An 18,392-nucleotide genomic window follows, 5' to 3' on the forward strand; every position below is an offset into this window, starting at 1 on the left:
AGAGGCTGGTGGAGCACTGGAACAGGCTCCCCAGAGAAATCGTCATGGCCCCGAGCCTGACAGTGTTCAAGAAGAGGCTGGACAACGCCCTCAGACACATGGTGTGAACTGTGGGGTTGTCATATGCCGGGACAGAAGTTGAACTCGATCCTCCATGGGTCCCTTCCAACTCAGGTCATTCTGTGATGCTATACTCCAGTTTTACACTCTTACAACTCCTGGGAATCAATTTCTTGAGAACTAGAGTAATATCAAAGTAATGCAGTAGTGACTGGGGTTTAAAACTTGCTATCGAAATCTCAAATGGAGAACAGTGAATTTCCAATCTGCAAAGGGAATTCTCCAAGTATGAATAAGCCATAATGTGACTGCAGAGGTACTTGACTTGGGTCTAGGTATGCTAGTTGAAGCAAGCCAATAAGCATGGGATCACTTTATTTCTGGAAACAGAGGCCCAACCTGGATTTTATTTTTAAATTATTCCAATCTCTCTTCCTTCAACTTGTAAGAGTGAAGAGCTGAGACAAGTTCAAACTCACAAACTTTAGTCAAATGTGTATCTGATGTAAGTTCTGACTACATAAGAACAGACCAAACCTCTCAGCAATCTCCATAAACACCTGTACATACTTTTCACACTAATCCAAAAAATCAGAGTAACCACATTATTATAAAAGTTACATCTAAACATAAACTACAAAAAACAGAGGAGCAGTGCAACTGGTTGAATTATTTAGAAAATCCATACAGACACAGAGTAAGCATCCGTGAATGAAAATTAAATATGTTCAGGATATTTCTGATCACCGAAAGTGAATTTTAGCTACTGACAGTTGCAATTTTCCCATTATGCTCAGTTAGATTTTTATACATTTTCAGAAGTAATTTCAAAGATATGGGAAGGAACGAAATTTTCAGTGTGGGAATCCAGAACCCAGAGGTTGTCTTTCTCTGGACTTGATATTCGAAACAGCCTGCATCCTATACAGCACATTCCGAAATGCATGCCAAGAGCACTCCAGGGCAAAAATCAGGGATGAACTTTCTCAACAAGCATGGAAATCTACTCCATCCCCTCTTCAATTTCAGGACTACATAATTTCAAAACTCTTTAAGAGATACAAGAAAGACACAACATGCAAAGCCTGTGCTTTTACTGCTAAGCGATAAAACATAATGAGCTGATCATTTAGGGCCTGATAGAAGCTCACCGAAGTCAATACAATCTTTTCTGTTGATTTCAATGGCTTTCATACCAGGCCCTTAAAAAGACTGAAAAAACATCTGAATGAGTGATTTTGGTTCAGTATCACCACACCCACCCCATTTTGCTGACTTGTATTTGTTGGTGATTTGGCAAATGCATTTATACATGACACAGCAGAAATACAAAGAAATAGCACTTTGTCAGTCAAAATCACTTGCCTGGTGTTAGACAGTTAAAACTAGTAAGCACTGGCTATTAATTTCAGCCAGTTAAATGCTGTTGCAAATGAAAGATGAAGCATTGCATGAAGCCATGCTAAAATGGATAGAAGGATGGTTACTTACCAACGGGGCGAGCTGTTGACATTACAATGGTGTAGTGAGAACATAAAAAAGAAATTAAAAAAAGAAAAGAATATTTGTCAGAATGCATGACGTGTAATGTTACCTTCCCATATGGATACTACCATGATTGCTAACCCCTCAAATGACAGCCTAAGTAAAATGTTTGGTGTTGTTACTGTTTAGTCACGTGCCACTATCATCACATTTACTTGAGCATAGCATCTGAACAAGCTGACTGGAACCATTCCCTGAGAAACATTTTTATTATCTTCGCATGCCATCATCAAGTATCATTGTTAATGCCTGATAAAAGAAAAATTGCATTGCATTAGCACAAACTTTTAGATCCCAATAAACACATCAATTTAAGCCGCAGACTGCCAAATGTCATGCCAGTACATGCAAGGCGTTTGCTTTCTGAGTCAAATGCCAATTGAATTTTAAGCATGGTCAGTCAGTACAGCAGTAAGGGCTACAGAAAGCCCAGGATGGTTTTTCTCATTCAATGACGGGTATGAAAGCTTACGGCACACTGCTTTTTCCTCACTGACAGTGCTGATGAAAATATAACAAATATGCTGAAATGGCCTCAGGGTTTTCAATCCAGTGCCTCCCCAATTACTGCTTAGATAACTTCTACTTCCTAAAAAATTGCTGCTGAATGATCGACAGGTTAATACTGTTTCAGGTTGATATCAAGACTGAAAGCTGCTGCTGCAACAAGTGATTTCTGGATTACAGCAACAGCCCTTCATTATACTTGTGCTGGAGAAGAGGGCTGTCAGTCCCTCTGTTAATAAAATATAGACATCCCTGCTCAGAAGAGCTGAAAAGTTGGACATAAAATTGACTCCAGGTTACATCTGGGCAGGCAAAACTTCCCTTATTTTAGCATCAGAAGTAGTTACACATTTCTGAGCAACAGCAAATTTTTTTCTTTTTTTCTTTTCAAGAAGTTAAGCTGCTCTATATACGTGCCAGCTAGGGTCAAATGTGAGATATGCAGATCCAGAGGTCACACAGCATGCAAGGACCTTCTTAGCTCTCAGCCTTTCTGTGGCTTTATCCATACTTTGGCATAGCCACTCCATTTAACTACTTCAAGCCTGCTGCCCTTTCTTGCCCATCATTTTTTCGAAGACTTTCTGTCTTCTGGTATCATGGACATACTCCTCTTCTGCAGAGAGATAAGGCATGAGAGTGATGTGCCCTTTTCCAAGAGAGGGCATGAAGGCTGAGCCACAGAATTCAAATTCTGTTATTATTTGTGACAGCATAATGCAAACTCTCTGACTGCATCCTCATTTCCTGCTTTAAGAAAATAGAGCAATGAATGAGGGAGCTGAGGATAATACTGCTGTTGCCCGGTTTGCAGCTGTAACTACACAACACCTGCAAAGACCAATACACCTTCGAAAAAAATTTTGAAGTGCTATGTATTTCTGTTCCTCTACATAGTGAGCAGCTATGGCAAAAGTAGTTTCAGACAAAACTGGCAAAAGTTTAAGAATTCAGAATTAGGCATCCTTTAATTAAAAGGACTGTTGTTCATGGTCCCTTTAAAGTCAACGGGTGTTTGCCCAGTCCTTTGTTTTCAGAAAATTCAGAGTAATAACCTTCTCAATTGAATTGCTTGGCTTTTCTCATTTTCTGTCATATCCTGAACATTTAATATGCTTATAATGTTGTGGGTTCCTTTGTGTTGGATAAATACTATGAATTTGACTATAAATGACAAACCCAGGGGGGAAAAATACCCAAGATAATGAAAACCTGCTTTTACTGTAGGAAAATTGATTAAATTATATATTTCCAAGGGGTTTTTTTTCACCTTAATTTCATCAGGTTCAAGCTTCAGTGATCTCAAAGGATTTTTTGCTTGGTTCTAGCTATTGTTTATATCACAAGTCAGGGTAGTAAATATAAAAGACTTGCTCCAGTAATGTATACAGTGGACACAGTTCTAGGAGTCTTTAAAGGCTATCAAATTGGTTGCCAGATTTATTGGATACCATGATTCTGCCTGTGACAAAGGAACAGAGAGAGAGTATTTCTGGGACTTCACTGTAGCGACTATTTTTCTCATATCACAAAATGGAAGCACAATCTCTTACACAAGCGTGTAGCAGGTAAACCTATTTCTTCAGTTTAAAACGGGAAGAGCTGCATTATCATTTATTGTCTAAAGTGAACGCTGAGGTAATATTTCAGCAGATGTATTATCACAATACTCTCTTCTTTGTTATATACTAATATCTCCCGCCCCTACAAAGCCACTCAGTGCCTTTTTCTCTCTTTGAATTCAGCAAATTAAACTGAACTGTGTCCATGCATTAAATGGATGGAAATGGAAGCTGGCCTCTTGGGTCAGTTGACCCTAGTTCTAATAAAGCAATCCATTGAGACTTTGAACATTTGATTTAATGTGTATGAAAAGAGGAGAACAGATAAAGCTAAAAATGTTTTTATTAACCTTTCATAGCTCTACTGAAAACCGTCAGCATGCACCACTAAACTGTGAAATAGTGTCTGCATGATATCCATTGTGTCAAATTGCTGCTTATTTTTTGGAATGAAATAATAACCATTATATTCTATTTACTCATATGGAAATATTAGCCTAAAAACTTTTTCTCTCCCCATAATCTTTAGCATGTGTATCTCTACTGCAACAAAAGACATTTTATCAACTCATTATTCTGCCAGTCTTAAAACCTCCTTACCACATCAAATAGCAGCACATAAACACTGAGTGGATACTAGAGACCAAGAATATTTTAGGAGAGAACATGTTAGTCTTTACCTTGTAATACTTACAAAATTTAATTAGGATTTTCTTTTTCCTTTGGCTGGGGTTTATCTTCCAGATAAAGAGTAATGGTAGAGAGTTTAATTATGGCAGAGCTAATCACATAATAATACTATCTGCATTACGTTTGGCATTAATAAACATAGTTACTTACTACTTATTAGGGAAAAGAACATGAATAAAAGCCTAAACTGATGACTCACATATTAAAGTCTATGCCCATGGTTATGTAGTGCTTGCTTATGCATATATATGCATCTGTTCTTCAATAAAAAACATTGGAACAGCTCTTAAACTGCAGGGAGATCCTCTCCTATTTAAGTCAATTAAAATTTTGCCTGAGATATCAACAGGACCAGGATTTTACCTCTGTCATAAACCAGTGCAGCACCCACAATTGCGAAGAAAATGTGAAACCCAAATAATGCCCAGTAAGGATGTGGCCCATTTCGTCAGAAAACAATTTAACCATCTAGGACACAGGCCCTCCCTCCATGGGAACACTCACCTCGCACTGTGAGGGTAGCAGAGGCTTCCACTTTTCCAACTCGGTTCTCGGCAATGCATGTGTATGTTCCTTCATCCGTGCTTGCAGCCTTCTTAATGCGCAAAGTGTAGTCATCTTTGATGTCATACCTGCATTACAGAAAAAGAATGAAAACTCTTTCTGGAGACAACAGAAATGAGCTAAAACTCTCACCTGGAGTATGCCAGTCTGACTCTATCTTGAAGCCAACTTTGGAAGATAAATTATTCTCTAGCATTAGATAATTCCACCAAGCATTAATCTTCACGACATTTTCATTGCACTCTGCATTAGTTAGAAACTTTACATAAAACTAGTATTGCTATGTTCAGACAGTATTAGGGTTTTATTAATAATATCATTCACTTTGTCCTTGATCTAGAGCAATAAGATAAAATTAAGCTATCAGACATGAGTTATCAATACATGACAGCTCGGGTTTATCACGCCTTTAACTATGTGAGCTACACGTTTTACCTTTTGCTGATTTGGAAATTTTCCTTAACATACAGTTTTTCTCTTCAGTAGCAATCCCTTAGGGACACTGTGAGCATGTTGGTAGGATCTGACACTAGATGATTACAAACAAATAATATATTCAAGCTCTACAGGGTGACTTTTAGTGAAGAGGCACATTAAAGGAGATTTATCAATTTCAGAGAAATAGTACAAAATGATTCATTAAGGGTGAACAATAACATTTTCTCTTTCTTAAAAGAAATTAGAAACAATTCAATTCTGCTTTGTCCATGTCTTTGTTTCTACTCTTGTAATAATTCTAAAACTATGAGGTTGTATAAAACTTGAAATAATACGAAGTATTTCAGCATGCAGTGAACATTCATCCTCAAGACATTTAGAGTGCTTACACCTAGAAAAATATTTTCAGTTAAATTAATATCATCCTGCAGAAGTCATGCTTAACAAACTATTTAAGGCTCGGATCCAAAGCTCATTAAAGTCAACAGGAGACTTTATCTTGTAAGACATTTCTTCGGTTCCCAAATCACGAAAACCCCGGTACTCAGCATGGATTTTACTCTGGAAATGCTCTCCTGTAAAATTATTTTCAACAATGTTTCTTCTAGCAATAATAAGCCCATGATGCCTTAATTAAGTCCCCTTGAATCTAGAGTTAGCTTCAGATTCTCCTGTATGAAAAAGTGAAATAGGAACATGAAACTAAGGAGAGTTCGAGACTTCAGGAGATGTCAATACTCTTTCCCACTGTATACACACTCATGACATAACTTCAGAACAACTAATTTGAGACCTTGTTGTCTCATTCAGCAAACATATTGAAATCATGTGGAAGAATATGATGAATAAGAATGCAATGCAATTAGATACAGGAATGTTGTGAGGCTATATGAGCATTTTTAAATGCCTTGGGAATTGGAAACATTAACTTCTGTGTACATAATATGCATTGCTATCAGTTCCTCTGGTACAGATTTGTAGAGAGAGCATTGTGTGCTAAGAGACTTTAAAACATCTTAACTCAAAGGATCTTATGTGTTGAAAGATTTAAAGTCCTGTTATGTCTCATTAAAGCTCATAACATCAATTAGAGCATTACTAGCAATTCCAAGAATAAAGAGAACTCAAGACACCTTTTCACACCCACCACAATACCATATAGCTTCAATTCTCCATTCAGTAAGTCAATTCCATTCATTAGTGATAAATAAAAAAGACTAAATTGCGGCTAACCATTCTGTCAGAGATAAACATAAACACATATAACGCCTTTTTTATTAGGAGTTACACTTAATTTTATGTATATGCAGTACCTCAATGTTTAACTAACGAATAAGAGATAAGCCAAGGGGAAGAATAAGTAGATGTCATGGCAAGGGACAATTTTTTTTGCTAGTGTAGTACCATTTGAGGGATGAAGTTATGACGCTAGAGAACTTAATATGCAGTTTCTGGAGCAGTACAGATCTATTGCAACTACATTCAACAGTTACATGCAGTTGAGGCACATTTCTTCTTGACTGCTTACAAATTATGTCATTTTGCACGCTGTGCTGCACTAGTCAATGGCAAATAGAAAACACTGTTTTCATAAGTGAGAAAAGGCAAATTGTCTCCCTTAAAAATCTCAAGAATATGACAACAGTATCCCACAATAATGGAGCAGTTATTTGTCTTTGGCAACCACAGAGTTGCGCACAAGTGAAAATGCTAATTTTCTTGACATGAGGCCAGCCCTAAGGGGTCTAAAAATATAAAGTTGTATCCAGCTCCTGTAAGATGAGAAAACTAAGATCAGTTTTAATATCAATACAAGTTGGATATAGGAATCATAATTATAAAGCTGGGCAAGAATTAACCATTTATTTCATTGTTTTTTTTCTTTTTTTCAGACTATATCTGACCAAGTGGCTCCTTGAAGCGGGACGCAGGCAGCCAGGGACAGGGCCCTCCAGTCTGCTGTGGGCTGCAGCTGACTCGCTCTTCTTCATCTCACCACTGTGCTGCCTTGGAGCCTTCGGCATTCTTTCTGCTTGCACCTGCCAATCATGCTAATTGTGCAAAGGCTACTGGGGGAACGAGCCAGCTGCATGGCATGCCAGGATGCGGAGCGAGGGTACAGCCATCACCTCCTACTCGGGCGGTGAAAACGGAGGGTGGCGTAAACATGTCACTATCATGGCCCAGTTATCAATTACTTCAAGGAGAGGCCCAGCTCTCTCAGGCTGCTTCTCCAACAAGGCCATACTGGGTTTTTGGACCACCCTGACAGAACATGCTATCTAGCAATTACATTCATACATGGATGGACCCATGGGACATCATAACCATCTGCTGTCCTGAAGTATTCATACGCTGCCCCTCAGTCATCTGTTCCACCTAAATTGTCCCCAGAAGTCACCATGGCTCAGTGAAGAATTCTGACAGATGAAGTAGGAAGGAAGGAGAAAGGAAGAAAACTGGCTTCTAGCCTGATCCACAGCAGCACAAGGAGCTTGTGTGAGAAAGGGACCATAAAGTGAAGCCTGAGCATGTTTTCAGTTTCTCAAGCATCTACCTGTGCCGTCTCAAACAGTGCCTTGTCTCCTCTCTATCCCAGAGCCTCAAATTCCCATAGCAAGATGCTTCCAGCTGAATTTCTGGAGAAGTTCACTCTTATCTTGATTAGTGCTATTGAACATTTGAGAACCAGGATCAGGGCCTCTCTGACTGCTAATACCAACCACACAGAGAGGTTACCAGACTCCTGGATTGATAACGGAATGGTGGAAAACCAGAGTGTGCTGGTTAAGTTGGTCCTTAACATTGACAGTACACTAAGGCGGCAACGCCTTCAAAATATGTGCAGTGTCAAGAAACACCTTCTGACATATTGCCCAAATATTGCTGACTCCTAGACAATTAATGCCAACATTCAGCTAAAAACATAGGGCATCAGACATCAGTTTCACATGTTTATGGCCATCTAATTGATTTTAAGCACTTCTCTTTGTTAAACATTTGGAGGTGCTTAACCTTTCAGTTCAGCTTAGACTTCAGCCATCAGCCTGAGCTGGGAGAGGTCTTCTAAACAGCTAGTCAGCCTGTCCCTAGATATAAACCAGTCACTTTTGGGCACCACGTTACATAAATTCTGTTCTACAAGCACTAGTTGGAGCAGGTCTGCCTTTAATTAACTGAGAAGGAAGGGGGGGCAGGAGATTGGAAAGGAAGAAAGAAACACAGAAACAACAAGCAGATGAGAAAACACTGCTGGTGAGGAAATTCTAATAGAAATTGGGTGATTTTGAGTGAAATCTGGCAGTCTCTGGCACATATGAATGCATTCATTGTTGCTAGTTTTGATTAATGACAGTTGTACAATACTGTGCTGACAGTCACTGCCATACAGACACTTTTTTTTTTTTTCATATGAAACACTGCTGAAAATGCAACCCAATCAGATTTGGCCCCTGAACAACATGTGCTATCATCACTGTACCGTGAATTGAGATTGATTGGTAACCAGCTGTGACAAAGTGGGAAAAAGAGCCTTGTCCTTTTCAAGAAAATAAAAGAAGAAAAATAAAAAACTGAATTGTGTCAAAACCATTACCATCTGCTCAACCAAATAACAAATAAAACAAAACACATTAACTGTTTTTAATATCATGAACTAATGTACTGGGGTTGGATTCATACATTGGCTTAAGCATTTAAGAATAATCTTCAATTAAACTGGTTTTGTCACAGTTATAATTTTTTCCCCACATTCAAACGTGTTTCTGTCCATATTCAGCCACCAATCTTCCATGGCTATCAAATTTAAAAAAAAAAAAAAAGAAAAGAGAAAGAGAATTTTCTGAGCTTGGAGAGATTTAGTAATATGTTTTTTTTCCAGTTGATATAATTTTTACTGAGTGCTTCACAGAACCCGTAGATTTCCAGATTTTTTTAAAAGTGCATGTAGCTATGCATAAAAAAATAGATGCATCTCTTTGTCTTCCACAAAGGTAGCAGAACTGTGTTTGCAGCTGGAGTTGTTACATTTCTAGAGATCCAAGTGAGCCTAACTGGTAATATAAGGAGGCACTTTCTGCAGCTGTGTATTTTCAAGTTGAGAGAATACATTACTGAATTCAGCAAACCCAACTCAAAAAGGCATATTTCTTGCTAAAGGGAGTTCGTAAGTGAAAAAGTCACATCTTAACTGCTGTGAACTGATGCCACTGGCCTCAAAAAAATTACATCAATTTATAGCAGGTACCTATTTTCTTCTAAACCATTACTGTAAATATAAATTAAAAAAAAGTAATCTTTGTACATGGGCTTTGTAGGATTTTTTTTTTTTTTTTTTTAGAGATGGCACAAAAATTTCTTTGCTCCATTTTCTTTTGCCTGTTTGCCAGATTATTTTGCAAACCATGCACAAAGCTTCAAGATTACTCACAACATCAATGATGAGGGAGCCCAAATAGAGAGATGCTACTGGCCAAAAACCAGAATAAACAGGAGGTAGTTAAGGAGGCTTAAGCTTCTGTCTCCACTTCCCTTTTGTGGTGCTGGCACTTCAGCTCCCAGCGTAGTGCCACAGCTTGTCACTGGCTCCTGGACTCTCTATGCCAGATGGAGGGAGCCAGAGAGATGCTGCCCTGAGACTGGAATAATGAGCTTGTTACCTGCTTCAGCCTTGTGTGATCCAGAACCAGAAGGGAGAGCCTCCCTCCATTCCCATGGGTGATGCAGTGACTCCTACTGCCAGCTTCCTTACAAGAAATGTTTCTTTTTTTTTTTTTTTACACTTACATGCACTGATAAGTGGAAGAAGAAAGAAGCAAAAACCTATGTGAGTGACAGCTTTCGGAGGGAAAGATAAAGGAGCTTCTTCCCTAACAAAACCTGAATAGCAACAGAGCAAGCATGACTGTATATATTTGTGTGCACTGGTCTCACATTACTCTTGTTGTACCCCTGAAAACAAGGTTGGTTGTTGCTGGGTGACTCTAAGACACTGCTTAAAGCTATTGATAAATTGAGCTACCAGAGAGCTATTCCCAAGGTGCTGACAGGATGGCTGCCGCTCACACCTACATGTCCAGATTCTCTTTCATTCTTTGGCTATGCCATTCATGCCAGAGAAAGGTATAAGGCAATGTGACATGACCTTGAATTTCTTTGTGAGAGGCATATATGCAAGCAGTCATATAAAATGGTTCACTGGCCTTATTCCAACGAACCAGAAAAACAACTAAATAATACAGGTTACTCTTCGCTATTTTTATTTTCTTAAAATCTACTGACAGCAGCTTCTGCTTTAGTACAAAATCTTTTATGGGTTGTTCTCAGCAGATTATTTGTAATTTCTTACAGTGGACACTCTCAATCACAATCATATAAAACACAAACCCACACTGCACTGTGTCTTAAATCAAGGCATTCAATAAAATGGCCTAAATCTGACAAAAGGTATACCTAACAGTTACAGTCACTGGGCCAACATAGTGATGTGATACCATACCATCATAGTGATACCATACCAAAATGTTATTTTCCAACTTCTCTTAAAGCATTACACTACACAGTACCACTCTTAAACGAAAACATATGAGAATGCACAAAACTCGTGCCTCACAAAATCAGTAGCTATGCTCTCAGAAGAGAACGAAGGAAGAAAAATGAAACTGCTTTTCATTCCCATTGAAACACATTGAAGTTCAGAGGAAAACACACGTTTGGAAATCAGTAACTCAGTAAACTCTATCTAAACTGATGCAGGCTCCATCTTCTACCTCTACATCTCTGTTTACACAGAGAAGTACTCATTGGGAATTACCACATCATAATTACCCAAAATGGGCTTCTGATTTGATTTTAGTTCCAGACAGAGCTCCACATTTCAAAAACTGGAGCGTCGGTGGAAGTATGAGCTAAGAGACCATGTAATGACTTGGCATGGAGACCTGTCCTCCTGTCACCAGAAGTAGTCCTTTCTTTCACAAATGAGACACATTTTTCAGGCACTTGGGGAGATTTGTATTATTAACAGCTATGTCATAAATTCATCCATCAGAAAAACACCCGTGATTCTCAGGGTTATCTATTCAGCACATTCTACTGAAATTAATTTTAAGAAAGAGTGAAATACTGATTTTGTCTATTTCTGTTTTCAAAAATTGAAATGGTACTGCAAGGATTGAAAAACAGTAAGAAGATCTGAGCCCAGACTGGAATCTTAAACTCAATAAAAAAGGCTTGATGCATTTTTTTAACATAAGCACACAGATTATGAGTCGTTTGAAATAAACAGAATTTGTGTTGGCCTGTCTATTATTATTTGCCTTAAGCATGATGAATGATTATGAAGAATCTGTCAGAGAAGTAACTGAAATATTTTCTAATCTGTATTTCAAATCAGTAACCAACCTTGAAGTGGTAATTAAAGATGAAGTCATGTTGTTTTAATGAAAATGCCTTCAACATTACAGTTGAGTCAGAAGTCATATTATTAAAAAGTACATTTTGCTAATGTTAATTCTGAGCATAGGACTTACCAACAGGAACTGGAAAGTAGTTCTTAGGGTTCAAACTTTAACCTTGCAGTGTTTTCACTGCCATTTTTTATTTCTTTTTAACTGAGATAACAACTTTTGTATCCCATGCAGGGATGGAATGTGTTAAAGCAGAAGAAATCCCTGCAGGCCAGCCATTCCAGTAGTATCAGAGATGCTGTGATCAGAGCTCTTGAATCTTACTCTCAATAGAACATAATTACCAGCTTCTCTCTCCCTGCTCTCATGAGAATTTTTACAGAAAAACTGCATGGTTAACTATATTCACTTTTTCTATCATTTTAATACTCAATAAACCGATAACAGCCTAAACTGTTTGGTACCCTTATACTTTTCCAGAAAACAGCCTACCTCAATATTCTGAAACGTGTAAGTACAATGTATAAACTATGTGATTAATAAGCTCTTACTTAGTATACTCTGCTTTTCTGCTACTAAAGACTCAGGCACTAGACTGAGTAATTTGAGTTAAATTCTACATTAAGTTTTCTTGGGTCTCCTTGCAAGACCATTTATTTATTGCAGTCTTCTGTGAACAGAAAATTCAGAGAAATCCATGTTTGAGGCTGCTACTACTGGCATTAAATTTTGTTTCAGAACTCTGCCAGCGACTTCATTAATTCTGTGAATTGTAACAATATTAGGTTGTTAAATAGAGAGAATAGTAAATAAATCATTCTCTTGTGACAATCCGATTTCAAGTGCACTGCCAGTGATCCCTTCATAGATCACCAATGGTTCACATAGCATGAAGAGGACTGCTAGTTGACACAATTCCTTTATGGTTGCTGTCCGTAGAGTTGTAAAGCTATTTTCCCAACCTTGACCCTTATGTAAGCGACTGGAGACTGTTTTCATGCATCCACAAACAGACTGCCTGAAACAATAGCTCTTCTTCAGCTCTGTGGTGAGAACTGACACTTAACATGAAACCAATTTAAATGTCAGTGTTATTAACCATTTCTCTGCTGATCAGTCTAGCAGAGCTATGCCTGTAACACTTTTGCTCACAGCATTTGATATTTCATAGAAATCGAATGGCAGATAACTACTGAGAGAGATCTATAGACCTCTGGGGTAACTGTGGGATGATGTGTTTACAGGACATTATTCAGTGCCATGCCTTGAGGATTTTAAATGTCAAAAACCACTCTAATTTACACTTTCACTTGGCCACAGAAAACTGTAAAGAACATTTTTCCACTTACAGAAAAGGAAGGGATCACTGACAAGCAAAATATTAATCAGAAAAGAGCTATTCTCAACCAAAAGAACAACAGGAGGGGCTACTCCACCAGCAGTGAGGTACATCATCTTGACGCTATAAACACAAAAATAAACCAACCGTTGCCTCCCTTTTACCCCTCATCACCTCTTTATCTCTAAGTGATATCTATGACTTTCCAGGAGAAGTTTCCTCAAATGATTCAACCTAACAGCTGAAAAGATGCTTACGCTGCACTCTGCTGAAATCTGCTGGTGTTCGTTAGGCACACGGACTCCGCCAGCTGCACAGCGGCCTGCCCCGTGCCAGCCCAGTGCTGCACTACACCTCAGATAACAACATCCTCTGCAAACCACCTCTACTCCCTCCAGTGGTAGCTAAGACTACAAATAGCCTATTAAACCTCTTTCTTTCACTGTCTCCTTTTGACCAGCTATTAAGAACATCCAATCTTCTCCCCTATGCACCTTATAAAGGGACTTAATCTCTCCTTGATGTTTTAGCTTAAGAAACAAAAAACTGGCATGCAAATCACACTGGATCTAACTAGAGGTGATGAATAGTGCACGTGATATAGCTAATATTAAAAACATATTTTTTCGCTGACCCTTTATTTAAAACTGTTAATTGTTATTAATTGCAACAGAAATTTGCTGATGTAACCAAAGACTATATCCATTACACTACTAAAACACACTCTTTACTCTAATTAATTTTCAATACACATTAGACTGCATTTTGTTACAATCTGCACAGAGATTAACTCAACCACAGCACACAGCGCTGTAGTGTTATTAACTCATATTTCATTGAAAGGTCATTCTCCCCTTGGTTGTATCTACAGGAGGCTGTAGTCAAATACCTCAGTACCCCATCCACAGAATATAAATAGAATTATGCAACACCGTGTTTATTCTTAAAAATTACTGTCTCTCTGACTTACAGGGCCTTATCTTGTGATCATGGAGAAATACAAGTGCAGAACATCTCTGGCTATCAGACCCTTTCTGAATCTCCTCTTAAAAAAGATCTAATTTTTCAGAGTGTAGTGGAATAAAGTTTGCTGTCAGTTGCATTTAAATCCTTTTCAAAGATTTGCATCTGGAAGACAGTAAGATGTTTTTAAAATTTCATCATTTACCCTTAGTTTTGAGCTCACAAGAAGCCATGGAAAAAAGCACAGAAATGAGAGTACTTACTGAAAATGCACACCTATCAGATGTGTGATTTTATTTCTGCCCAGGCTGTGCGTATGCAATTACTTTTCAGGCACAAAGGCGCCAGTTCTAAAAACATGGCAAGACTAACATCTACCAAGACATTTGTTTTTGGAGCCAACACATATTAAGATACATTAATAAGTTAAGTCTACACATTAAGAATGCATTTTCCCGAATAACTTTTAATGAATATTCCTAATCTTAGTAAATAAGAACGCTTGCTGTGGTGTTTATGATTTGAATTGCTGTGTGTCACTGCTCTGTTTCAGTTAATAACCTACAATCTCTTAACACCTAGCAATATACTTTGTGTAAACTACACACCATTTTTGTTCTGAAGCATCACTCTTGGCTTTTCTGCCTACACTCCTATTGCGTGGGTGGCGCGTGAAACAAACACCTCTTCCTGCTGGGGCAGTTGCCACTTTTCATCCCTAGTACAATATTCATCTAATCAGACAGTGCCTGTAAATGCAACTTACAGGAGCAGGTTGTAATTTCATCAAAGATGTATTTACTGAGCTAAACCAGCTGTTCTGGGCTGGGATGCAAAAAAAGGCCCATGTGATTGCTACTCACTCATTTTTAAGGCAACTGAAAAATACATTTGCTGAGCTAACCTCACTCTCCCAAAGAGCTGGCACTGCTAGCTTCTTCTGTGTAAAAGGTTTAAGCAGTTATTACAGTGTGTCATAAATTTTAACTTGCAATTGAAAATCTCTTCACTTCCTCAAAAAAAACAAAAATTCCTTATTACTTGTTATGTAATTACAGACTATGCAGCTGTTCTCTTTGGCTTCGCTAGAAAATTTGAAGACATGAAACACTGTACAAACCTTATTCAAATTTTATTAAATTGCTAGTCATAGATATGCCACTCTCCTACTGGAAGCTCTCATATAATATCACTTTCTTCCTGTTACCAGGACTAAAAAGCAGATGAATCAAAAGTTGATCCAGGGTATAATGAGTTCCTTACCACACAGGAGACCATCAGCTCCTTGGCAAAAACTATAATCTCTATTTCTGCCAAACAGACATCAAAGGGAAGGCTACCTGAACATGTGGCTGGAAGGAAGATTTCAATGTATAAAGACAATTTTTATTTCATTTCCAATAGGTCCTGGTCATTCTGCATGGCCACAACTGTCTGAGTTTCTTTAGTACATTTTTTGGTGCCATTTCCTTGTGTCATAATGAAAAAAGACTCTATTCATGAAATAGTGAACCTAATATTTCAGCCAAAGGCATAAGACCGGTGACCCCACAATATCCTGTTCACCTCCAGTCGTTTGACATGAGTCATACTTGATTAACTATTCCCTAGCCTTTATGCACTGTGGAAGCGATGGTGTGATGTTGAACTTTTAGAGCGATTAAAATAAAATATACACCATATGCCTCTTCCACAATGCATTTCAGTCTTGGGTCACTGATTCAAAATGGACAGGTTCTGGAAAAAAGTTTTACACACCCCAGACTTCACATTGTACTTTGTTCCTTCCTGTTGGTGCAGTATCGACAATTTTAATAGCAAATTATTTATTTACTGGGATTTGTTTAGGCTTTAAATACAATTTTCAAGTCTGAAAAAGTTTATTAATTAATTATCACAATGTAAAAACCTACAAAAACAGTATACAGAAACCGCAACACTGTTTCCACCTTGTCCTTCTCACAGTTTTCCTAATTCCTGCCCAAGCATACAGATTTCCAGGACATGCACCAAGGCATTCGATATCCCAAGTCAGGTCTACAGGATTTTGGAAAAAGTAATGTCTTTTTACTGCTATGAGACCTATTTTTCATAGGCATTTTGAAAACTTCCACTACAAAAGCCACTTTAAGCTTTTAAATTAAAAATATAGGCTATCATAGTTCAAAATAGTCAAAATTTGCAATGAAGCCTTGCGTCCTCAGAATAAACTAATGTCCATCTGTTCTCAGTTTTAAATCATGGTTATTCATACATTTCTGGGTAATTATATAAACAATTCAGCAAAATGGCCAAATTAATTTTTTTTAAATAGTCATCGTTTCAAACATACTAATTTCTTTAGAAGTTTTTTCTTTCATTCAATCCAATTGCAAATGGAGATGCTTACAGTTCACCAGGGACCTTTATAATTAAAGCTGTAACAGCCTAAAATTATTTTCCAATTATTACTCAAGACACCAATTGGTGGAGCAATACTGTTTATATTTGTCACTAGAAATTACTGTGATTACTTTTCTCTTTTCTTTCACAAGTGTCACTGAAAAAAGCTAAAAGGAAGTGAGATGGAAGAGCAGAGAAGGATTCCTGAAAGACTACAGATCTAATATCACTGATTCTAGCATCCACCAGGAGCAAATTACAGAAACAAAATGCATATAAAAATACAGCTTATGCCATTTAGCTATCACTGAACTAGACATTTTTGAAAGCTGAAGTAACAATGGAAAAATTTAAAAATTTGCAATAATTGTTGAAACAGGTACCTGCTATAATTGGTTTGTAATATCTAGGGATGAAGCCAAAAGCAAATTATTGCAAAAACAAAACCAGACAGATGTACGAAGAAGGTCATTAGCTGTAGAAACAGGAAATTGATATTGAAAGCTATAAGACAAATAGCTGCACAGATCTGTTCAAAAGGATTTATGTCTGTAGGAAGAATAAAAAAGGAAATTCCTTGATGGTTTAATATTTCACTCTAGATGTTAAAATGCTTTAAAATATGGGAGCTCAGAAGCTAAAAGCTAATTTTGGGTTTACCTCAAAAAAAAAAGTCTCCCTTTTCATCAAGGAGGAAAATCTTAGAAATTCTCTTCTTAATTTATTAAATTTCTATACTACAATTTTCTCATCCTTCCATTCATTCAGACTATACCTGGGCAAATTTCCTTCCTTGCATTTAAAAAAAATCCAGGAAAAACAATAGCTCTTATTTTAGATGTTCCAATTCTATCCTCCTTGATCAAGCATCAGGCAGCATCATTTGGAAACTTCCTCTTTTTGGACAGTGAAGACTCTGCCAAGGTATCTTGCTATACATACAGTCCTGATCATCAGAGAAATTTCCTTTTGAAATGCAGATGTTGGACTCTACTTGATGACCACAATCCCTGCAGCTCAGGTGGTGGTAACAAACTGCATGGGCAGTGGCAGTGGTAGTCCTCTATCACCCAAAGTGGTCTCCAGCATGAGATTCTGCAACCTTGCCCCTTCCTAACTCATCTTTGTGATGTTCTGGGAAACACACATAAACTAAAACATATCTCCACTTTCTATTTTAAGATGCCAAAAGACAATGAATAAAATGTTAAACAGTAGTGTAAAACCACTGTGAAACATTGTGAGTAGTTTCTGAGCCTGAAGTTGATTATGATCAGAATGTATCTGAGGAAGCTTTTCTTTTAGTTACAAGCCCAGTGAAAACCCTTCCTATCCTTCCTGTTTCATTTCATCTTCCTTAGAAATACATCATGAATGAACAGAAAAAAATGACCTCATAGCACACAGCGCTATATTTTTCACAATAAGATGTAAAAGAAAAAGAAGGAACATAGTAATTAAAAAAAAACCCTAATAAAAGTGCGACCTCATCAAAGGTATGGTTGGTTTGTGATCTGTTAGCTTTGCTCATCAGACCTAGAAGTAGAAATGATTTAAACCAACAAAAGCAGCACAACAGTAAGAATAAACCACAGAAGTGCAATGTATTTACTGTTGATTACTCTATAATGCACAGTTAAACAGCAAACAAAGAGCCATCCAAAATTCGCTCTTTATAATATTTGATGTATTACACGCATACATATCAATAATTAGCAAAAAAGCTTAATTTGTTTTAAATCACAAGGAAATTAATCTGAAAATGTATGTATTTCTATTATATACATGTAATATATATACATATATGTGCATATATTTATGTAATCTCCACTGAAGAATTATTGCATGCTCACATAAGACATCTTACAGAGTTGAGGATGTGGAAACTAGAATAGGTATTCTCCAATGAGTTTTGGGATTTTGTTAAGGATTTAG

The 18,392-nt window shown here is 37.5% G+C and overlaps 1 protein-coding gene across 6 annotated transcripts in view; it reads right to left on the reverse strand.

The window, feature by feature from the left end:
* ROBO2 (roundabout guidance receptor 2) overlaps positions 1 to 18,392 on the reverse strand; it is a 459,676-nt gene that overhangs the window by 122,304 nt on the left and 318,980 nt on the right. For all 6 annotated transcript variants that reach the window (XM_082046751.1, XM_082046748.1, XM_082046750.1 and 3 more), the window contains exons 6-7: positions 4,869 to 4,996; positions 1,552 to 1,563 (exon numbers count right to left, since the gene is read on the reverse strand). In XM_082046751.1, coding sequence (XP_081902877.1) covers positions 1,552 to 1,563; positions 4,869 to 4,996 — 140 coding nt within the window. The remainder of the gene's footprint in view (positions 1 to 1,551; positions 1,564 to 4,868; positions 4,997 to 18,392) is intronic.

The sequence above is a fragment of the Streptopelia decaocto genome (assembly GCF_964273445.1).
Source record: "Streptopelia decaocto genome assembly, chromosome: 1".
Lineage (NCBI taxonomy): Eukaryota > Metazoa > Chordata > Aves > Columbiformes > Columbidae > Streptopelia > Streptopelia decaocto.